This window comes from Heptranchias perlo, chromosome 27 (genome assembly GCF_035084215.1).
Source record: "Heptranchias perlo isolate sHepPer1 chromosome 27, sHepPer1.hap1, whole genome shotgun sequence".
Lineage (NCBI taxonomy): Eukaryota > Metazoa > Chordata > Chondrichthyes > Hexanchiformes > Hexanchidae > Heptranchias > Heptranchias perlo.
This window is the reverse complement of record NC_090351.1, coordinates 18107900-18133148: the sequence shown is the minus strand read 5'-3', so window position 1 is coordinate 18133148 and position 25249 is coordinate 18107900. Positions and strand designations below refer to the sequence as shown.

At 39.6% G+C, this 25249-nt stretch overlaps 1 protein-coding gene across 2 annotated transcripts in view; it reads right to left on the bottom strand.

Annotated features, from left to right (window-relative positions):
- The window catches only part of LOC137344444 (leucine-rich repeat-containing G-protein coupled receptor 6), a 210760-nt gene that overhangs the window by 10858 nt on the left and 174653 nt on the right, over nt 1-25249 (bottom strand). Inside the window, exons 7-13 of one of the 2 annotated variants that reach the window (XM_068007413.1) lie at nt 15461-15529; nt 14081-14152; nt 12300-12371; nt 10535-10603; nt 10248-10319; nt 4427-4492; nt 1952-2023 (exon numbers count right to left, since the gene is read on the bottom strand). In XM_068007413.1, the coding sequence (XP_067863514.1) occupies nt 1952-2023; nt 4427-4492; nt 10248-10319; nt 10535-10603; nt 12300-12371; nt 14081-14152; nt 15461-15529 (492 nt within the window). The remainder of the gene's footprint in view (nt 1-1951; nt 2024-4426; nt 4493-10247; nt 10320-10534; nt 10604-12299; nt 12372-14080; nt 14153-15460; nt 15530-25249) is intronic. The other variant, XM_068007414.1, reaches the window with a different exon arrangement.

The following is a 25249-nucleotide window of genomic DNA, read 5'->3' as shown; positions in this document are numbered from 1 at the left end:
AGCTGATATCTAGTGAAGTACTCGTGTCTTTGGACAGAGTGACCACTGGCTCACTACTAGTAGTAGTCCCACCTTTGAGCCCGGAGGGTTAGATTCGGGCCCCGCTCCAGACAGCTCCGGTGAGCTGAAACTGAAGCACCGGCTTCCTAGATGTATGTCATAGCACCCCAATTTGCATATTAAAAAGGGCCTACCACTGGGTGGTGGAGCACCCACCTGTTTTAGACAGTAGGCCCCTTTTAAAATGTCAGCCGGCTAATTGTCGAGGTTAACGAGGCAATAAAGCTACCAACCTTATTTTTAGGCCCTACCCTAACTGCTCCGTTAACACCAATTTTCCCAAGTGAAAATTGGCCCCAGTGACTTCTTCTATTCACTTTGGTCTTAATATTGATTTGTACTTGTGACCTATATCCATGCTGCAATAACCGTTGAAGCAGCAGAATGATAAGCTGTGAGTCATATTGTATTTCCTCAATTGATAGGCTCCCGATCTAAATTGTATCATTCGGAAAAGGTGTTGGGTGGAGGCCAAGTCCCCATGCAAATAGGAGAAAAAAAAATAAAAGGATAAATCAGCCTGGACTGCCAACCTCCTAGTAAGCAGTTCTAAAGCCCCATTAGGCAGGACTTGAAACATGGCTGCAGGCAGAATTAAGGCACCCTGGAGCTGCCACAATATCTTTTCTCTGTCTTGATTTGTAAACAAAAGTAATACTGTTCAATCAAGATTGCGCAAAGAAAGTAGCAATGTCCTGTAGTGAAGGCAGCAGGGAAACATGTCTCATCTCGCAAGTTTGCTGCTCTGTAATGGCAAAACATCAACAACTGTGCACGACCATGAAGTTTAAGTTCTTTCTGGCTGTTTGACCTCCCTCCATGATGCAGTGCTCAGGTATCTGTACTAGGTACACGTATGGCAAGGGCACACTCTACTCATTTGCGGATCTTAAAAACCAAAATTATTCCCATTCTGTTTGCAGTCCTTACACAGAATGCATAATTAAATCAAAGGCAGAGGAAAATTTGAATTTACTACTTGTAAGTCAACAATTTAACATTTTGTTAGCCACTGAAGGTATTTTAGCTAATTTAAGAATATAAATGGTGTGAAATTCCTCTCTAAATTAAAAAATTAGGAGAATTCCTGTTTTTCTTCAAAACTAAGAACCCATGGATGAAATTGTAGGAAGGTGTAAGCTAGAAATACGTGATTTCTGAGAATACGATTTTGTTCATGGGATGCCTATTGCAGAGAAAAAAAGCACATTCTCTCTTCTTCTATTCAAAGAAAAAAATCATCCTGTCATAATGTCATCAGTATAAGCTATATTTTGTTTTCTAAATAGTCTTTGGACTAACATGAACTCCTTGGGATATATAGGAACAGTTATGGAAACTCAGTTAAACGGTTTAATAGGGGTCTTCGAGTGTAACATAAAATGCAGATGAGCTATTGTTTGCCAAGGGTTAATGTTTTGTAACTGAGGGTTACATCTGTGAGAAAAAGTCACTTTCCCACACAGCTTGTTGAATCAGGACAATGAATACAAAAGGAGCAAGTGACTACGAACAAAGTTTATTTACTGCTGCAAGTTATGGTATTTCATGCTGGGGGCTGATTTTTTTTTGTCTTTTCCAATTGTTTATGGCCATTTATGACAGAATATAGGTAAGGTAAGCTATAGCCTGGACAAAACTCAGAACTAAAGGCACGAAGAGGAAGCAATTTCTTGTCTATTTAACCATTCCCCAATCATTTAAAACATCCGCTGTAACAGCAACTGATGCTACACCTACAAAGAGCATTCACAGGCATCTTATTTTATAAGGCTGCCTGTGTGATTGAGTTCCAGCCTGGTGCCTGGAATCGGGTTTCTGTCTTATCAGCAGAGCAGTAAAACTTCATTTAGGAAGACTGCTTCAGGAAAGAATGTGAAAACCTACTCACAGAGATCGCAGAGCCATTAGCTGTTGAAACGTGTCAGCTCTGATTTCAGTGATTCTATTGTGCTGTAGGCCACTGAAAAGACAAACAGTACAATGACATCAAGGTTTCAAGACATCATTCTTGTTTCAGGGGACAGAAAAAAAATCAATCATTTTGGCATGAGAAAAGACAAAACATAACGGAAGTGGTTTGTATCAAATGTTAAAGAAGTGGCTTAACGTTAAACAGAACATAATCTGCCAATATCTGATTTTTAAATTAAGTCTTTCCCCTCCGATTTCCTCCTGAGGGCACAGACTCATGTTGGGAGTATGGCTCCATGGGTACCAACCACCTTCTGGTATCTTGCCCAAAAGGCAGATCTTTATATGTAAGCCTGTGATAGTCCCCAGGCTATTTTACTGTGGGAGGCATCAAAGTCCTACCTGATCCTGTCCTCATCTAATATCCAACACATGCCCTTTCCAGCCGGGGTCACTGGATTATGATCAGGAGGGGCAAAACAGCCTGACTCCCTCTTCTCTAGACCAACAGCACTGAGGCCATTTGTGTTACCCTCACTACTGCACTGCCTGAGAGGGGTTGAACCTTCTGTTTCTGCTTAGTGCCATTATCTGATATTTATTTAAATCTACATAAAAGGAAACGTAAAGTATTATATTGTCTTGGATTATTAGTCACTTAAAATTGTAAAAAATGTGAAAGACCTACAGAAGAAATATAGGTGTTGGATCATGGAACATAGGAACAGGAGTCGGCCATTCAGCCCCTCGAGCCTGTTCCGCCATTCAATGAGATCATGGCTGATCTGTATCCTAACTCCATTTACCCGTCTTGGCTCCATACCCATGACAAAAAAAATCTATCGATCTCAGATTTTAAATTATCAATTAAGCTAGCATCTACTGCTTTTTGTAGGAGAGAGTTTCACACTTCTACCACCCTTTGTGTGCAGAAGTATTTCCTAACTTCTCTCCTGAACGGCCTGGCTCTGATTTTAAAATTATGTCCCCTTGTACTAGACTCCCCCACCAGCAGAAAAAGTTTCTCTCTATCTACCCTATCAATTCCTTTCAAAATCCTAAAAATCTCAATAAACTCACCACTTATCCTTCTATATTCTAGGGAATACAAGCCTAAGTTTATGTAATTGCTCCTCATAATTTAACCCTAGGAGCCCTGGTAACATTTTGGTGAAACTGCGCTGTGCTCCTTCCAAGGCCAATATATCCTTTCTAAGATGCAGTGCCCAGAATTGTACACAGTACTCCAGATGTGGTCTAACCAGTGCTTGGTATAGCTGTGACAAAACTTCCTCCCCTTTATATTCCAGTCCTCTATATATAAAGGCTAACATTCCATTAGCCTTTTTGATTACTTTTTGTACGTGACCACTACATTTTAGCAATCTGTGTACATGGACCTCTAAATATCATTGGACCTCTGTTGTTCCGAGCTTTTCACCATTTCAAAAATATTTATCTATGCTTTTTTGGTCCAAAATGGATGACCTCACACTTACCTGCGTTGAAATCCATCTGCCACAGTTTTGTCCACTCACTTAATCTATCAATGTCTCTTTGTAATTTTATGCTCCCATCTACACTACTTACTATGCCACCAATTTTTTGTGTTATTGGCAAACTTGGATATATTACTCTCTATTGTGTTACTGAAGTCTTTAATAAATATAGTGAATAGTTGCGGCCCCAGCACAGATCCTTGTGGGACGCCACTAGTCACTTTCTTCCAATTCGAGTACATACCCATTATCCCTACACTCTGTCTTCTACCGCCTAACCAATCTCCAAACCAGGTCAATAATTTGCTTTCAATTCCATGAGCATTAATTTTAGGTAACAGTCTGTTACATGGAACCTTATTAAATGCCTTCTGGAAGTCCATATAAACTATATCCATAGACATTCCCGTTTCTACTACTTTAGTTACTTCCTCAAAAAATTCAATTAGATTCTTTAGATGTAATCTACCCTTTATAAATCTATGTTGGCTCTCTCTAATCAGCTCAAATTTCTCTAAGTGCTCAGTCACTTTGTCCTTAATTATAGATTCCAATAACTTCCCCACAACAGATGTTAGATTAACAGGTCTGTCATTTCCTGGTTAAAAATAAATGGTTGGAGTGCTTCTTCCTTGATCCTGCTTAGGCCATAAGCTGATAGAGAAGGCCAACATTAAGACTTGGCTACTTCCAGACAGTCATTGTCCATCCATTCTCAGCTGCACCCAGCCACAGGATATGAGTGGCCAAGCATTCCTGAGTGCAGAGGAAGGGAATAAACTGAAGAAACACTTTTTAAAATGATAAATTGCAAGACAGGTAGAAGTGCAAAGACAGCTAATTGTGAATAACAGATAAATAATGTTGCATTGTGGAATACAGCATATACAAAGTACAGAGATTTCAGGCTAGAGTATTGCAGGAAATTGTATTCACACAAAATAAGAACTTACATTTCTTCAAGCTTCTGGCAATTGTGGAAACTTGGTAATACATGAATTTGATTGTATGATAATTCCCTGTAAGCATAAAAACATTATTGTTTATTTAGTCATGATTTTCAATGGATGCTGAAAGTTTAGTTTACAGTGAATTTCAAAATTGTGTTGATCTTGGTATGCTTAAAAACTAGCAATAAAAAGATTGACTTTGCAACCAGATGGTCATATAAATTTGTATAGAAGAAGTGGAGGGGTAATTTCCAGGACCAGAGTTAACAACTAGGTGGAATACCTGGTCTAGCTTTGCAGGTAGCGACTTATCTAAGATTGTGTGTGGACAAATTTGAAATTTAAATTTGATCCTTGAATTGCAGGACTCTCTTGGGAATTAGTACATTTCCCAGTCTATTGGAAGCCTCCATTATAGGCTACTCCACTTAATTCAAAGTTGCTTAATTCAAATTGTCTGATAATTCAATTTGTTAACACTACATTTCTATCAGTGGAAGTCAATGGAATAAAAGTGAATGGAAATGAAAATCAGGTGGTTTCTATAAAGGGTGGCTGATCTGCAATGCCAGTTTTATGCCCTGGGGGCAAGTCGAAAATCTACCCATATATGAGTTCTGGTTAGAGGAGTCATGTCAGAGTGGGAGAGGGGGTGGAAGTACTGAGTGGAGTACCTCTGGGTTCATTGGCTGCGACCACTACTGTTTCTAATTTACATAAATGACCTGGATCCAGAAACTCAATGCAAAGTGGTCAAACTTACAGATGATGCCAAACTAGTGGGAGATGAGGTAATGGAATCAGAAGAGGCAGCTCAAAAATTACAGAATAAGTTGAACAAAACATGTAAGCAGGCAGAACATTGGTAGATGAAAGTTATTGCAAGCAAGTGTAAAGTTCTACACATAGAACAGAGAAATATATCACACATACTCCATGAATGGTGTTGAAATGAATGGTGGAGAGATTGAGTCGACTAGGCCTATATTCAATAGAGTTTAGAAGAATGAGAAGTGATCTCATCGAAACATATAAAATTCTAACAGGACTAGACAGACTAGATGCAGGGGGAATGTTCCCGATGGCTGGGGAGTCCAGAATCAGGGTTCACAATCTCAGGATACGGGGTATGCCATTTAGAACCGAGATGAGGAGAAATTTCTTCACTCAGAGTGTGGTGAACCTGTGGAATTCTCTACCACAGAAGGCAGTGGAAGTCATTAGATGTGTTCAAGAAGGAGATAGATATATTTCTTAATGCTAAAGGGAGCAAGGGATATGGGAAAAAAGCGGGAACAGGTACTGAGTTAGACGATCAGCCATGATCATTTTGAATGGCGAAGCAGGCCCAAAGGGCCGAATGGCCTACTCTTGCTCCTATTTTCTATGTTTCGACGTTTCTATGGAATAGCTAAGGATGATGCTGAAAGAAACCTAGGAGACTTTGTATATGTAGTGGAAGAAAAAACCCTGGAACTGTTCAAGAAACAATTGGATGCTACAATGGGGGGACATTAGGATATCTCTGGATGGATGCATTAAGATGGACCAAAAGACTTTTCTCATCTGTAATGATCTTGTGACATGCTCATAGTAGCCATCAGTATTATAGACTCGGGGTTATTCCTATACCGGGATTGGTGGTATTGTCAGTTACAGCTTTCTAGCCAGTAAGGAGGAAGTAATAACTACAATATGGAATCCAATCTAAAGCATTGTTCTGCAAAGAAACACACAAAACAAATCTTATTGAACTAAAATGCCTATTTAATAAAGTCAAGGTATTTCATCGACAGTAGTAAGATGTATTCAATTTCTGCGCAAGCCACTTGACCAGCCAAGTATCAATATCCCAATCAAGTTATGGTCAATGTAAGAGAGAATGGGGGTAACTTTCAACTTTGACGGGAGTGTAAAACTGCCACCCAATGAAAAGGAAAATCGGGGGCGGGGGGATGGTGTATAACGGGCGGCTGATCCAATGCTGCTAGTTTTACACCTCTGCCAAAGTTAAAAGTTACCCCCTATATATATTACTATCATGCATAACGTGTACCAGTCGCAAGCTCGCTAACATTGAGAATGGTTCCCTCTCCTCAGGTAGTGTCCCCCTCCCTTTCAAAATCGCCAAAATCACCCTCTTCCTCAAAAAAAACACCTTCGACTCAAGTGGCCTTGCAAACTACTGCCCATCTCCAACTTCCCTTTCCTCTCCAAAGTCCTTGAACTTGTTGTCACTTCCTAAATCTGTGCCCATCTTTCCCACAATTCCATGTTTGAATCTCTCCAATCAAGTTTCCGACCCTGCCACAGCAATGAAGGAGCCCTAAACGAAGTCACAAATTACATCTTCTGCAACTGTGACCATGGTGGACTGTTCCTCCTCGTCCTTCTTGACGTCTCTGCAGCCTTTAACACAGACAACCACATAATCCTCCTCCAGCGCCTCTACTCCATTGTCCAGTTCAGTGGGACTGCCCTTTCTTGGTTCCATTCTTACCTAGCTAGCTGCAGCCAGAGCATCTTCAGCAATGGCTTCCTCCCTCTCACCATTATGTCTGGATTCTCCAAAGGATCTATCCTTGGAACCCTTCTATTCACCATCTACATACTGGCCCATAGTGAAGATTGAAGCCATCATCTCTGGCCACCATCACAAACTTCATACCCTTTTCCACTGACTGCAACACTTCTTAATATCTCCTTCTTTGGCTCAATGTTGATTTTTGTCCGATTCCACTGCTGTGAAGCACCTTGATACATTTTTCCTCGTTAAAAGGCACTATATAATTACAAGTTGCTGTAATATTTCTTCACAGTAAGAATAATCTTATGTATAATGTATAAAACGGCTGAAATTTTCATCACATTCTAATGACTGGGTGATTACTACTTGTGGTTACTGATGTAAAGCTGTTGTACAACTGAATGCCAATTGATACATGAGGAAAATGTGCTTTCTAACACTGGCAAAACTAAAGCAGCATTGCCTTTAGGACACATTAAAGTACATCAGTATCATGTGAACTTACCTAATATTTCCCTTTGTCGAAGTTCATATCAATGTATTAACAAAATATACCAAGTATGGGAGTACTGTTTACTTCCTGCCTCAGGATTTAAAAGAAAATCACTGATATACTAACATAATCTAATCATACAGTCCCTGCCTGTTAACTGAATGTCAAATATTTCAATCATTTGATTATTTGAGCTTGTTGACCATTGGCTCTGCATTTTCAAGCAGTTAAGTGGCATGAAAATATTTTCTTGCAGCTGCCTTAATAGCTCAATTGGCAAGTGCACTGCTCAGTCTGGAACTGAAGGACGCAGAACCAGGAAAATTCCAGTTCCATCCTGTCTACACTGTTAGCTGATCTCAGGTGGGGCAGCAGCAGTGCTGCTACAATTGGTCTAAGTGTCCCTGGGCTGGGATGGGGGAAAAAAATGAAACAAGAGTTCCCGCTCTTGATTGCTCTCCACTGACCCCTGCTCAAAAATGTGCTTGTGTTGACTTGAGGGTAGGATAGCATTGGGCTTTTTTTTTTATTCGTTCACGGGATGTGGGCGTCGCTGGCGAGGCCAGCATTTATTGCCCATCCCTAATTGCCCTCGAGAAGGTGGTGGTGAGCCGCCTTCTTGAACCGCTGCAGTCCGTGTGGTGACGGTTCTCCCACAGTGCTGTTAGGAAGGGAGCTCCAGGATTTTGACCCAGCGACAATGAAGGAACGGCGATATATTTCCAAGTCGGGATGGTGTGTGACTTGGAGGGGAACGTGCAGGTGGTGTTGTTCCCATGCGCCTGCTGCTCTTGTCCTTCTAGGTGGTAGAGGTCGCGGGTTTGGGAGGTGCTGTCGAAGAAGCCTTGGCGAGTTGCTGCAGTGCATCCTGTGGATGGTGTGAAGGTGTGAAGGTGTATCATAATTGATGGCTCAATTATGATACACCTTCACAGCTGAATAGCCTGTTGGTATTCAGTGTCTAGGCTACCACGAAGAAATAAGGCCAGCTGGTGCTTGTAGGACCATAATCTAGGATGAATCATCATTAGGAAAAGAAGCAGAAAATTGGAGAGGGGTTTGAAACAAACAGAAACATTTATACCTTTTGTTTATCACCACTGTAATAAATACTTCTCCATTAAAATCGACCCTCATCACCTCAACTCTACTGAGGGGTGAACACCAGACATGCTTCTTACTTTGAATTTGTGATATATTATGTTTTGATAGATGGACATCTGACATATTTGCTTGAGCCTGTTCAGTTCAAATCATCAGTGGAGCTCTCCACTACGATGTACATGTTGACATCCCAGAGGTCAATGCCTAGCATTGCCATGTAAATTTGTTGATTTTTTAAAACAGTTGAAAGTGTACATCAGACACTAAGAAAATATTTCAGATGCACAAATAAAATCATACTGAGAAAATAAAATCCCAGATAAAGCTGCCTTAAAAATATAAGAAATTACTTCACGCTACAAAGAAACTCAGCAAGCCCCCTAAGAGAAGTAACTAGAAAGGTAATTACTGACTTACTATTAGATACCCCATGTCTTTCTGTAAAACATTAGTCTAAAATTTAAGAGTTCCTCCAGCAACAGATTGGGCAGAATTGAGTCCTTCATCTTTTCACTGAAATAATGACAAGGGCCCATCCTGATATCATCAGCCAAGGGTTTCCTCATGGAGCACGTTCATTTCCTACCATTGATGTTAGTGTGTTTGAAGTGCTTTCAGATTGATTACAAGTCATCTAGTTCATCCCAGGCTATGTTGAGTTTTCATTTTTGATCAAATCTAGGTACGCTAAGAGCATTGGCACTATCTGCTAAAATGATAAGCCATACTAAAGAACTTTTAATTTTTAGTGGAAAATATCACAATTTTTCTGAAAATTATGTCCTTACTCAAACATAAAAGTAAATAATGGAAATAATTACAGGGCAGTAATTTAATCAAAATCTTTACATGACATCATAAACCATCACAGCAAGGCATGAATTGTTTATAACTGTCACCTTCCTCCAAAGATTAAATTACAGTCTTAAAATTGCTCGAAGGTGTATTTTTTTGTATATTATTAATTTTATGGGATAGTATTATTCAATTTTGTATCTGCTGTTATGCTGGTAACAACTGTCAGTGCCATTGAGTTATGATGATATTCACATTTAAAATAAATGGGTTAATGCCTCTGTCAGCATAGCAGATTAAGGCCTGCTATGGTAACCTTCCCACAGTGTAATTTCAAGGCAACCATTACAAGTTTATCAAGTTGAAATTGTATGGCAGGTATATATTTCCAAAAGATAACCAATGGGGAGTTCTTTTATACATAATTTGTTCCAGAAGTGAGGAAAGACCTATTAACTCTTGAATGACAGAGTGAGTGGAATTATATCATAATTCACCATAAGTGTATATTTAGCAAAATACATTTAATCTTAAAAAATAGTGAAAAACAAGCACGCTTTCATACTATTCAGTGGGTTTTGTGAGTAATATTCTTCCCTCTCCGTAAGTCAGTGGATACCATTATGAAAATCCTCTTAATGGGGATGAAGAATAGAATTTATCAGGCCAGCCTGGCTCGTTTGGATATATTGTACGAGATATAGTACTTGGATGAGATATATATCTATGATTTCTCATAAAAAAACAGAAGCTGTTCTATGTTTCTTGAAATCAAATTTCTGTCATCCTATGGAGCTAAACAGTTCAGCTACTGCTTTACTTCCACACAGTGAAGAACTACTGCAGTGCTTCACAGAGGATTAATGATGGAATGCATTTATAACCAGGAACTATACCATACTCACAGTACTCGTAGATTTGGGAGTTGTTGGCAGAGACCCCTGGGAAGTGAGGTTATTCCAGCTCGAGTCAGAGTCCTGTCCAGAAGCAGAAAATTTATGCCATTATTTGGAGCTAGGCATGCGAGAAGTTCCTCAGTACATGACCTTTATTTTTACTGACAGAACTGACAATGTAATGGATAATTTGTGATGAATGAATGCCATCAAAAGAAAAGAGTAATAATTGCAGCAAAATGGTGCCTGCTGTTCATTCAGAATCTAAGTTTGATAAACATAAATTTGCTACCCACAGTATTTCCAGGCTGGTTGTTCCTTTAAGGTCTGGGAATTCCTTTATTTCAGTTGCTCCATTTAGTGACCTGGAATTGACAGCAAAAATCCATTACTTTCTTCATGCATTACTTAAAAGAAAAAAAAAATCTGACATAACATTACAGTTTGCAATTATTGCCACATAACATTTAGAATAGGTAATTATACTATCCTTTTTGTGTGTTTGAATAAGCTTAATTTATTTTCCCAATTTTAATTGCTTTAAACAGAAGATACCAAATCAATTTATTTCTCGCAAAATTATTTCTTGTAATTTACATTTTCAACATTTCCTGTTTTGATTTCTTAATTCGGTTCTCTTTGGCCACAATCTTGCAACTTTTTTCAGGGGCCATCTGCTCTCCCAAGTTTAATGAGTATTTTGTATTCTATTTGTACTGCTCTATATGATGCAGCTCACGGTGTTTCGAATTCACGCCATTTATACTGTGTGCTGAATTCAGAAACCAGAAGAAGTAACTTTGCATATGATTGCGTACACGCAATTGCGCAAGTGTCATGCTTGCAACTTTAAAGTTCTGGGAATTGACCTTCCCCAGTGTTGGGAGAAGGTTCAAGCTGCTCTCTCAGGTGGATGTAAAAGATCTCATGGCACTACTCGAAGAAGAGCAGGAGAGTTCTCTCAGTGTTCTGGCCAATATATATCCCTCAACCAACACCACTAAAACAGATTATTTGGTCATTTATCTCATTGCTGTTTGTGGAACCTTGTTGTGTGCAATTTGACTGCCATGTTTCCCGACATTACAACAGCGACTACATTTCAAAAGTACTTCATTGGCTGTAGAGCGCTTTGGGATGCCCTGAGATCATGAAAGGCCAATTATATAAATGCCAGTTCTTCCTTCTTTCTTTCTTTACAGGCCAATGATGTGAAAATTCCCATCTGCTATCATATTTATATTATAGCACTGCATCTGAAGGCAGAGTGCCCCCTGGAAGTGACACTAATGTAATTTGGATATAAACGTATTTAGCAAGCTTATAGTTCATTTACTCTTCACTGGTTATTATTCAAATAGCACATCGTACATATCTGGAAATAATTTTAAAAACCATCTTGTAAAGATCACTGCTTTATAGACTTTGCATCAAAATGCTTCACAAGCCCAACTTCCTATCAGCCTGACCAGTTTAAATAGTCCAGGGACTATTGCTGCATGTCAATACGTCAATACAAGAAAGTGCAGGTATTTTTATACTAGGTGATAAGCAGCTCTTAAATGGCAGTTGTAGTCTCTACATCTTTACCAATATCATGAACACTACAGGCTTGTATCAAATACAAAACAGACTCAGGAAGTACACCAAACATTTGGAACTTTAAGACCTATTTTTTAAGACCATTCTATCATGCTTTTTTTGCTTCTGACAACATTCCCTGCCATATAAAATCTACAGTCAGGACCACAGAACAGTTACACTGTGGATTTCTCTCAATGTCAAAATCACTACGTGACTGGCCAGAAGGAGGTAGAGTTTAGGTGCACTGAGATGGATCGTTTGTATTTCCTTCCTCTTGCCTTCATACTGCATAGTTCCTCAATTGAGGCTTGAGCAAAAAAAACGCTCAACATCTAAGGCAAACAGGTTCCAGCGGCAAACACCCCGAGGACACTGATTCATTACCTTCTGATTGGGAATCAAGCATTCGATTACTTAAGCTACTGGGCTAGCTTTGTGAACTTTTGAAATTGAACACGTGGCTCAGCTCATACTTACAAGGTGTGAAGCTTTGGCAGATACTGAAAGGCTGATTTCCCCACAAACTGGATCGGATTATCATAAAAATGACTAAAAAGGAAGTAAATTGTTTAGATAAGTTTTCATACTACATCCATCAGTGTCAAAGCTCACATCTGCTTTGCTTATGTGTGCATAGTGTAAAATCAGTTTGAAAAACAAAATGTACTAGAGACGCCTGCAGAATTAACTGAAACCAGTCAGACAATCAGACATGAAACCCATATGTTTTATTATAGCTGTTTGAACAGATGATGGGGAAGAGTTTTCATTAACTAATACTAACATCTGTGAATAGGTCTAAGAAACAATATGCCAGTGATTAGCTAACTATCTGTTAACTCTTTCCTGTTACCAGAATGAGGGAAAATTCCATTGAAGTCTAGAGTTATCGGGATAAAATAGTAAAGAGTTAACTATGAAAGGTACTTGACCCACTTACAATGGCAGAATAGTATATATGTATTGTAGTCAAATAGAATATATTTATATTAAATAACTAACCAAATAGCATTGTCTGGCTCACATAAGAGCATAATTGTTAGGTGTGTAATTTTTAATCCAAAATATCTCCTTATTCACTTCCCTGAGGCCCTGTTTCTGCCAAGAAAAATAAATAAAAAATATTCCTTTGAAGTGTGTAGTTAAGTCCACATCCCCATTCTTACTATTGCAAATATTAATCTGTTAATTGTTGATCCAAGTACTCGCCTCTAATGTAAGTAGCAGATTCAATGCTCCATATGCAGTTCTAAACAATCGCATAATAAATATATAACCCAAATAAATTACTTTTTGCGACTACAGCATGCTTTATATATTTACATATGTATATCAAAAGAAAAGTAAAGGAGGAGTAGTACTTTCTGTCACTAGGTATATTTCATACTCTGCTGAATCTCGCAGCTCCAGATCAGCTCTCAGGCAAGTCTAAATTTGAAGCCCCCATCAAAATGAATACAGCCACTCTGGGACACGGGGGCTGTTCCCCGTCAGCAGAGAGACTGGAGGCAGATAAACTTAAATAGTGGGTCTCCATTGGAGCGTAAATTGGATTTTTTCATATAATTTTCTTATCAATCTTTAATTCCTTCCTAAAGGCATCGATTTCTTTATGGGATAAAGTTCCACGGGCACTGATTCCCATCTGGTACCTCACTCAAATGACAGATATGAACCTTGTCAGCAAGTGATGGCAGGCTATTTGACCACAGTGACCATCCCTGTCAAACCAGATCCTATCCTCACCCAAAGGCTGTCCCCAATCACTTCTACTAGTCACTAGACCAGTGATCAGCAGTGGGAACCTGCCCAGTTATTGCCTTCCTAACTGAGCTTGATTTGTGGCATCCCTGCCAATGTCTCAGCTAACTCAGCACACAGTGGGAACTGAACCTAGGCTTTCCTGAGTTGTATGGTTTACCTACTCAATGGATAAACTTTCTGAGCCATTGAATTTTTAAAAAATGTACAGGTACATTTATAATTTCACTTCTCCCTATAGACACCGGGGAGTATTTTAAATAGTAAATACTTCACTTCTCCTTAAATTTTTTTTAGTGCTGCTAAATATATTTTTTGTCCTCACGAAATTTAAAGAATCCTGTCAGCAATATTAGGGGCATTTGAATTTTGTCCATGAAGAGTAACAATCAAGGATAAACTTTATTATTTAGCATTGTCAGAAATCTACTAAACACAAACACACTGAAACAGAATAAATAACAATGAATGTAGGAGATGGTTGTAATTAAACTTACATTGTTTGAAGGAGTGGATTTCCAACAAAAGCCTTTTCTGGGATTGCTTTGATATTGTTGTTATGGAAACCCCTATAATACACATCAAAAATGCATCTAATTAGTTAAAACAGTGAATTCAAAGTGAAAGTTATTACATCAGATTCCAATTATTATTCCCTCTTTAAAAGACACTTAATTTTTGTCATATCTTTCTGCAGTTGCAATTTTTTTCCCCAAGAGAGTCCAATTCATTTCCTACAAAGAAAAACTTGGATTTATATAGTACCTTACCATATCACTCAAACATGTCTCAAAGCACAGCACATACAATTAATTACTTTGGAGTGCCTTGACTGTTGTTGTTTACAGCAAGACCTCACAAACAGCCGTGAGATGAATTATCAGTTAATCTCTTTTTGATGGTGCTGGTTGAAGGAGGAATGTTGGCCAGGGTATCAAGAGAACTCCCCACTCTGAATCATGCCTTGGGAAATTTAACCACTGAACCACTGGAATAGGAAAGCAGGGTCTTGTTTAATATCTGATGCCAAAGGATGGCACCTTCAATAGTTCCGCACTCCCTCAGTACTTGTATTGGAATGCCTGCCTAAAATACTGGAACTCAAATTTCTGGTGCCAGGATTGAACACACAACTTTTTGACTCTGAAGAAAATCGCTACCAAGCTGGCACTTGCATTTTTATGTGATACACTTTGTAGTCAAATTCTTAACTTATATTAACATACACACTCTGTAGTTCACAGCATTAAAGAAATGTTCTGTCTTCCATGTGTAACAAAATCAAAAACCTGTTATTTATAAACGGATTTACAGTTTAGTTACATGTAGCCTACTGATGGAATCTTCCTCTTAAATTACTATCATACATTTTTGATTGATCAGTATAAATCAGGATTAAAAAACATTGTTTTCCTGTCACTGGACATTAAATACTGCAATGGTAAGTGGCATAAAGAGCTAAGGGCTGTTTGTTGTTGTGACAGCAAGTACGAGAAGGATCTTTTGAAATGCTCCTGTGAACTAACTGCAGTCATATTACAACACAATGATAATGGTTATTCGGCAGTCAGTTCCACGGCTGCAACCTAATTGCCATCACATTGTGTATGATTAAAGAGTGAATGGTTTTCGAAAGCCATCTGAACCTCTCTTAGGTAACAGCCTCGAACTCAGTTGGTGTTCCCTGCTACTTTATATAATGGATGGATCTCGTGTATGGAATTTGAACTTTCGTGCTTTCGAACCACTTTTTTTGAAATGTACAAGCTGTTTTCAGGAACATTACATATGCTCTCTTCTGTGATCCAATTATTGATGATTTTTCAGTGAAATTCCATTTGTAACTTTTTCACTATAATTGATAAAATAATACTCACAGTTCTTGAAGCTTGCTAAGCGTTCTGATTGCTACAGGAAATTCAGCCAGGTCATTATAATTCAAGTCTCTGGTAAAGAAAAACACAAGAAAACCCCTTATTGATGACATTTCATTAGGTGCCATCATTACATCTCATGGATACTTTTGAACTGACATATAGGAACAGCTATGTTGTGTACTTTTGAATACTGTACAGCCAATCCAGTAATATGGCAGGTCCTGTTAGTGTACAAACAGAAATCACATTGTGTGACAAGATGATAAAGCAGGTAGCATACATTGCCATTAAAGCATCTAAACACACCTACAAAATCGTCAATTATCTCAGTTTCTATATTTGATCAGCAGTGATATGGAATATGAATTTATGTAAACAATACATTACTTTTAAGATGCAAGTCTGGGTTGGTCCCCTTTTTTTAAATCAGTCTGATTGAGAAAAAAATCAATTAAGCATATTCCATAATTCTTTACCCAGACCTCATATAACTCATGGGTTTCCTTTGCTATGATATCTTCTGAAAACAAATTTATGGGTTGAAATTACATGGTGCAGTACTACCAACAAACACATTAATCCTTTTGTGCAAAATTCCTCCCTCTACTATTTTAACAAAAGCATTAACACATTTAAAATAAATGGGTTAACATCTTAGTTAAAATAGTAGAGAAACAAGCTTTACAAATGCATTTTTACTAATATTGGATAGTACAGTTTTAACCCATTGTTTAGAATTTCACAAAGTCATTATTAAATGTAATTGGGGAATAATAATAGTTATGAACCAAAGTTCTTTACGAATTGAGGTTTGTTAAATTAGATTTAAGAGGTTGGAATTTTAATTTAATCAGTGGTCTGAATCTTTGAACTTATGATTCCCTGTTCAACAGCTCTCTTCCCTGTTACCACATACTCATCCAATTTTTTCACATTGTGGTGAGCTACAATGAATGAAGAAATGACCTGTCACAATGAAAAGTTGTCCATCAGCAAGTTATTAATAAATGCTGGGGTTAAACAATTCCATAAGCTGCTCAAAGTCTTCTTACATTGTCCCAACGCGATCCAACAGGAAACAACTTCAATAGTGAAAGCTTACTTAATCAAGATAATTATAAGTTTCACTCATGTCACTAGAGCTCAATGCACAAAGCTAGCTAAATGTTTATGTTATCTGTGAAAAGGTTTGACACTTGGACACTCCTTAGAAAATATGGGGTTTTAAGTAAGAAGATGGCTGGATTTCACTGAAACCCTTCAATAGTTTCCATCATGCAACAAAACAATATCATAAATACACTTAATTTTTAGGGGAAAAAGCTAACCTTTGAAAGCAATTTAATGGCTACCGTAAGATTTTATTGGAATTAAATCCTGATAAACAAACAATTAGTTTGCCGAGAACTATTATAGACTTATATTAGATCAAGATTTTTATAAACTGTAGAAATAAAACAGCAATTGCTTATGTTTTGTTGTGCAACTGTTTAAATGTTTTTCTGTACCACCACCCCTCCCCCCACCTCCTATTCTCCCCTCCTCTCCTGAAGTGGCTAACTCATGCTAGGATATCACTCCATGGATGCCCTGCACTCCCCAGTATCTCATCCCAATGGCCATTTTTCATGTGCAAGCCTTGACACTGTGTGTCAGCAGACAATTTGACCAGAGCCCAGTTCTGTTCTCACTCATTATTCGCACATACGAACTTTCCAGCAACACAATCTTGCCAACACTTGTGGCTTACTTGTGAGCCCCCCTGCAATTTGTGGAAGTTTTTCAAATGCATCTCAGACTTATTGCATTTATCCTACTCTAATTCATTCCTTCCCTGGACCTCAAGGCTGTGGAATTCTCCATCGTCCTCAACCTTTCATTCTTCCTTTTAAAACCAAACCCCGGGGAGAAGTTTGGTCTCTGGAAGTCTCTGTGCACAATGTCCACAAATTTTATTTTTACACATGACACAAACAGAAATTTGCCCTCTTGGTGTAACTATATCAGTACTTCTTGATTTATCACCATCGTCTCCTTAAGGTGCTATTCCACATTCTGGCATTTCCAGCAGGTAGCAGTAAATCAATGGACAAAAAAAACTGGGCTGCATGCACGCGATTCCCTGAGTTGTGTTCCCTTTACGTTTCGCTCCTTGGTGGGAATGCCAGATCACAGAATTACCCCTTTACTCTTTTTACCCTTGGTGGTGCCCTGCACTATAGACCTGGACCTTTCCCCTTTGTTACTCAAAAGCATCTTGCTGTTTGGAGACCAGATTATAAGATGTCAGCCCTGGTAAGGTTAGAGATTACGTAAGTAAAATAGATTATTTAAAAAGCACTGCATAAGTACTTTTTAAGAACACATATTATTCAGATATATAACTAATAGTTTAGTTATTTTAAATATAGCAAACAGCGCATTAAATGTAATTTGATTAAATGTATGCAAATTTAGGTTAAATAGTTATCATTCCATTTTTCTTTCCTCAACAATTTTCTCCTCTCCTCTCCTGAAGGCACCGACTATTTTCTGGAGTAGGGCTCCACAGTCACACCCTGGTGGGGTATCATTGCCAAGCCCGATCCTGTCCCTATCTGGTATCTCCACCGAGGCACTTCCATCAGGGGTTGCCAAATAGCAGTCTGAAGCAGTATCTCTGGTTGATTTTCTCCTCCATAATCAAAGGCCACAGATGTGAATTGTAGTTCACTTCCAATGCCCAAGGAGTCAAACACGGAACCTGCCGGTCTGTATGGTTTTGTTACTTAATGGATAAGCCCGCTGATCAATTGTGGGGGCTTTTCCACCCATTTTAAACAATCTTCAAACATAGGCTCTTAATGGCTATTATTATGAACTAAGGACTTGCAATTGATTGTACGAAATCTTATAGGATGCGTTCCAAAAATTTACCAGAGGGAATGATAAGCATGTTGAACAGGATATGCGATAAGATATTTACTCAGTTACTTAAAGTTCTTTAACATTGGAGTCTCCGGCACCTGAGTGGTGCTATCTTCTCAATTTTCTTTACATAAAACCACACCCCTCTGCTGCCATTTGTCTAAAGACATAGTGAAGATGTATTTGGTACGGGAAACAAAAATAGTGGGAAAATAATGATTTTCAAACCGGTGAACAAATGTATCATTTAATTGTACCTCATTAAAGATTAGAAAAAGGTTAGTAGTCTTATGTTGTTATTTGGGGGAAATGATAGATTTTCAATGTCTACAAAAACAGTTTTACACCAGAAAAATCTTACGTCGTCTAAACATTTTCTAACTGATTCATTTCAAATTTCTACCAGTTATTCATTTAGAGATTTATATTAACCAACTAATCAAAAATGGCCACACAATTAGCTTTGTTTTCATATGAAGAAAAACTGTAAAAACATCATCATTGACTCTCAAAACGTCAAAAATATAGCGACAAACCTTCATCAATAGAAACTGACAGTCAGGACCCACCAAGTCAGGCACAATTATTTCAATTACAATTACAAGTTTTTATGCTTGCAATCTTATATCTGGTATAAAGACAGAGTGATGGAGAGAGATGGGGTTGTAACTTATTTTTGAAATAATCTTGCATAAGACCATATAAAATGAATAGGTTGAGTTATCTTTTTCCTTAAGTGCAATATATGTCTGACTTTCCTTATACTAATAGACTCCTGCAATTTATGCATCACCACATAATACTTAAGTAATTTATAACATTTTATTTTAAAAGTGCAACATCAAACAGTAGCCCAAGCATTGACCACTGCAGGACTCCACTCAAGATTTCCATCCAGTCTATTGCATGCATTTGGTGCCTTTAATGATAAAAAAGTCCCAAGGTGCTGTAATCCAGAAAATGGATGATGAGCCAAAGAAAGAAATTAAAAGGGCTAAACAAAAGATTGGTCAAAGAGATGGATTTTACTGAGGATCTTAAAGGAGAAAAGGGAGGCAATTTAGAGAGGCAATTACAGAGTTTGGGGCTTAGGCGGCTGAAGGCACGGCCTCCAATGGTGGGGCAAAGGGAGTAGGGTATACGCAAGAGGCTACAGTCAGAGGAACAGAGTTCGGGGAGGGAGTTGTAGGGCTGGAAGGGATTAGAGAGAGAAAGAGAGTGGCAAGGCCATTAAGGGATTTAAACACAAGGATGAGAATTTTAAATTTAAGGCACTGGGGGACTGGGAGCCAATGTAGGTCAGCAAAAATGGGTGAGCAGAACTTCGTGCCAGATAGGAAACAGGCAGCAGAGTTCCGGATGCTCCAATAACATAGGTGGGAGCTTGCAATGGATCCAGGGACATGTTGTTCGTACAACAGGGTCCTCCAGAAAATTCCAATAAGCTAGTTCTGCCTCTATGGCATCTGGGAACTCTGGATATGTGGTGGGTGGGAAGAAGAAGGGCTTCATCTTCCTGAGGGTGTGCAGAAAGTGCAATAATAGATGAAACTTAAGTCACATCATACACTATCACAACTACATACATACCTTTAAAGAGATTTCATCCAGTGCTTAAAGATATCAACATATGGTGGAATTACTACATTTCAAATATTAGAGACCTCACTGCATATGTCTATCACATGGAGTTCCACAGTAAAATTGGATTTCCACTCCGATCTGCATTTGCTAAAAATGTGGTGCAATTCATCATTTTCATATCATGCTTAGGTTGTTGATGGTTTTAGATCTAATATATAACGCCAATAATTACATTCCGTCCACCCTGTACGAGACTCAGTTTTTCTTACAAGACCTTGACTCCTTGTTGCAGTTTATTTGATGCTGTGTGGCACCATTGAAAACACCTCATTATCAGATGCAAATTGCTTGACTCTCAAGGACCATGTTATAATGAAGGTGGAGTGTACTTACATAATGTTGTGTCTCAAGTTACACACACTTTCCCTGGACTATCAAATTTAATGAATAAGTAGCCTTTCTGGCTATCATGAGAGAGAAAAAAATTGATCGCTACCCTCGGGCTATACATGTTGACATTTATCTACAATAGGTTTTAATTGCTAGCTTCCTCTTTGGGTAAAAATGTTGGTAGGATAATTTACTTTTGTGGGTGAATTAGCCAAGGCTTACAAAACTGAAAATTACAATGCAAGCACTACACTGGTGCATTGTATTCAGAGAATCCTTTATTTCACTGTTTTAAATCCTGTTCATTCACAATTCTTAATTATTGGTCACAATCATAGAAACATCAAAGCTTTTATTTAAAAATAGGTATTCTACATATTTTTACGTCTTACAGTTGGTTGCAGTATTTGTCATAGATAGACTCCTGTACACAATAGACAATGGATGCTTTTAATAACTTTTTGTAGTGCCTGCCAAATGTACTGTTAGTACTGCAAACCTATTGCAACAGAGGTGAGTCAGATTTGAAAACTACTGCCAGTTGCTTTGAATTCTTTATTGTACAAACTTAGTCACTCTGGTCATACAAAGAGTAAGATGTGATTTATATGTTAATTTATAGAGCCATGTCCAAAAACTGCTGGGCGTAGCTTGCTATTCATCAAAACCATAGTCAACTCTGATATAATTGAACTTAAAAGAAATGTAACTATGTGAAAGATAATAGACAAAACAAATGGTGAATTGATGTTAAGGGAAGTTTCTCTTATCAGAGGTGACCTGATAAGTACTTCACACGGCTATGTGTGTATTTAAGCCAATAAAGCTAATTCATAAAAGATGGAGGGACCGGTTTTCACTGCGCTTGCCAGATGGGAAGAGGGTGGTAGCACTCCGAAAATTGCAAGGCTGAACTTACCACCACATTCCCGTTCTCAATCTGCTTGCCACCATTTTGTTTGAGGCCTTCATAGAGCCGGCCCAGTCCTCATATTCAAATCAGGGTCCTATGATATATATAAGACCCCAATGCAATTTCTAGATGGCAATGCGTGAGAGCATGTGCTGTGCACGCTCTGCCCATTGATACTAGTACAGCAGCTTAACCAGTTGATGTACATTTTTTTGATAGGTTTTTGTCGAGCCAGGAGGAGCATTCATGCATTTATGTGCCTCCTGGCCCCACAAAAATCTTCCCACTTGCTGACAGCCTCTCTGTGCCCCCTTCCTGTGATTGCATGCCCTCCCTTAAGTCTTTACTTCTGAGTCAGCCCCGCATAGGAGCTGCCGGATTTTGTGACCACCCTCCCCTCACCTCCCCCCCAACCCCCCCGAACTGTGAGCTGTCTATGAGCAAGGGTTCAGCTCCCCCAACAAGCCGTGCATATTAAAACAAGGTCTGACCATTAAAATGACTTGGGCCTTTTGGTGAAAACATCAGACCACCCGTACAATCACACCAACTGCCAACGCCCAGGGTTAAAACCAGCCCTGGTACTGCTTAAGACAATTCAATAGCTGTTAAGAATTAGGATTAATGTTAACGTCATCTTTTTAAATTATTTCTTCTTTTTCACACATTGAATGGATCAGAGGACACTGCGGCCCTCCAATACCTCTCCTGATGTGGTCATTCTTCAGGTAGGAATCTGAATAGTGACCTCACGCAGGCTAATTGTCTGAAGAGGGACATTACAGCTCAGCCTGATTTTGTCATCACCCAATGTCCACGCAGACACACTTTCCAACAGCGGTCACTGGATAGCAAAGAGAAGGAAGAAATCTTGTCTGGTTTTTTTGCTCCTTCCCAGGGACATTATGGAAGATTCAGCAAGGATGTGTTCTATAAGTATGCCCGCACAATTTCAGAAAGTGCCTCACTGAATTGGGTGTGCAGGCTGGAGGGTTGTCTTTCTGAGGTGCTAAATTCAATTTTCAAAGGGCGGCAGGATGGCAGCAGCTGGGGGAGGGGGGGGGGGGTGGTGGGGGTGATTTGTGGGCACCAAACATGGAAGGCAAGTAGGCGGGTCTGATCGCAACCCCAATTGAAGGCCTCTTCCAGGTTTCGCATCCGGCAGCCAGCCTGATTGACAGGTTGGCTGCAGACAGGAGCTGCAACTCCGGGGGTGGGGGATGGGGAGAAAAAGAGAGAGAGAGACCTCGTCGGCCGTTGCAAGAGAGAGTGGGGGGAGGACATAGGAGAGATATCGGGAGGGAGGGGTGGAAACATCCGAGAGACATCGGTAGGGGGGAAACATCAGAGCGGGGGGGTGCAGGTGACATTGTTTGAAAGGTAGGTTTATTTTTTTTACATTGTGAAATATTATTTTATTTCATTTATTTACTTTACTTTTCACTGATCCAGCCCTTCATGCCTGGTTTCACTAGGCGTGAATCAGAAGCCATGGGAAAGCCGCCCAGGTAAGTTCAAAATCGTTTAAAGCGGCCAATATGTAAGAAATAAAGTACATTAAGTACCTCAATTGCTTGTTTAAATATCGTCCCGCCGGCACTTCTGGGTTCAGGAACGGCGTGCGCACCCAGATGCGTCTGCGTGAAACGCGGAAGTTGGCAGGTTCGAGCTGGGATTTGTCCCCGCTCCAGATTTTTGGGTTTTTCTTTGCCCTCCCGCCCCCAATGCATCCGGACTTGCATTTGAAAATTGAGCCCAATGAGTCAAAACTGTTTTTCCCCATATGACTTCCGACTTGCTCTTCACTGACAGCAAGTAACTTGCCGAGTACCAGAAGTTCCTTTGCCCATTCCTATGGCAGTTCTAGGCTGCAGAGGAGTTATTGTGGTGTGAAGAAAGGCAGGTGCTATTGCATCTGAAAGATTTGGCACTCATTCCCTCTCATCCCAGGATTTGTGGATTTAGATCTACACACCAATCTGAGTAAGTCAGTAGACACCTACTGAAACACTTTATGAGAGGCGCCATAACTGCGTCATATTGCCTCCTAAAGCCTGACCTCCAAACAATTTCCACTCTATGGTTGTGAAGGTGGCCACAGCATTACATTTCTACACCACTGGATCCTTCCAAACTATGGGAGGATCCTGAGAGGGTGAGTGATTGCAAAATTGGAGGCCATCACGGAACTGTTGGCTACTACCCTCTTGCATAATGCTCATTTCAAGCAATGCAACACAAATGAATCATAGTGACATAGTGACTTTCAGACATGTCACTGTAAATACTTTGCAATATAATTGAGACTGCAGACTGCTTCTATGACTCAATATTCTGAAACTTGCAAGGCAGAATGAAGCACCTACTGTTGCTTCCCACCCTGCAAAACGAGCACTAATTCAGCCTAATAATATAAGCACAGTGACACATACTGTATATACTGAGTTGGGGAACAGAGCGAGTCAAAATGCATGGATTAGGAAGAGAAATTAGTGTTGGCTGCCAAAGGTTAGACACCCGCTAGGCAGAGGTCCAGCACAGAACCTGACCCCGCTGTAGCATCTGAAGATCTAGACCTCACAAGGCCTGCTTATAAACAGAAAAAGATATGTGAGCAAGATGGTCTAAAACCTTGTCTCTGGGCAAAACACACTGCAAGGACTTGGGAGAAGTATGGAGAAATCTGTGTGGTCATGAGAGAAAAGTTGCAATCTTCCATGGCACATGTGGCAGCATCTGTGCAGGATTTTGGTACAGTGGGAGCATCTCTCAGCAATGCTCAACCTACTGCTTTGGAACCATGGGCAGCTAACCTGCAAAATGCCTTCTTAGCTGACCTCAATATGCGTGGAGAAAAGCTTCAGGCAACAATGAGGCAAGGATTTGCCGACTTCATGGATATCTACTCTCCTACCTCAGGCAGATGAGTGCGCACACAAGTGGGTATTCACGAGCAGGGATACATAGTTCAAGAATCACACAGTTGGTTCTCCTCAGATCATCACTGATCTCTTCTCAAGGACAGGTGAAGTGCCAGATAACATTCAGGATGTGGCAGGCACAGCAGCTACTGACATGGCTGCTTTGTTGGCAAGCTGCTTTATGTGCACAGTTATTGGCGGTGTCATGGCACCAGAATACCAGTAGGCTTACACCAATACCCTAAAACCAACCAGCATACCTGCTAATTTTATTAGGGAATGAAAGCAGCAGTAGGAAGTTAGGAGCTAGATGTGACATGCAAAGTGACATAAGAGGAAAGTGCCAACATTACACAGGCTGGGCGTGGAAACGAAGAGGGACTGTATTGCATGTTCCTCTCCGATTGGACCAGGCATCAGAAGCATAGTTTGAGGATGCCAATATTATGCTCTATCAATGCCCTTGTTGCAGCAAGGGCCTCATGTACCTCACCCACTGCCAGAGCACATCAATAAATCTAAACACACCTGGTGCCAAGCAAGGTAACTCGCTGCCAACATGTACTTGGAAATGTTAGGCTAAATGGTGAAGAGTTTGTCCATCATTAAAGATACTTTGGCTGCAGTTATGCTATTACTTTTATGCTAATGTCAATTGGTTTTGCCTGCGCATTGATGCGAGAGTGGTAGTATAACTGGAGAGTCAGGTCTTTGATTTGACTCCAACACATTCTGAAACCAATAGGTGTGAGGCCCCTTCTCACAAAACTCGTCTGACACCTCTTGAGCTTCGCACTAAGTGCAGGATAACTCCAGCTCGGTACAAAGTCGCATTTAAAAGTGGTATAGTGGACTTCTTGGAAACTTTTTAAAACTTAGCATGGAATATTTTATTTAATTTTGAGAGATAAGTAACACTCCAAGATGCAACCTCACAAGATTAAAGATGAATCTGCCATGAAGCAGAGCTCTGCAAATGTAACCAAGTACACATTCATTGTGCTCCTTCATCACTATATGATTCACACCAAGGTGCCCCAGCGGTATAACTCAGACCTGCTAGGAGCATATTGT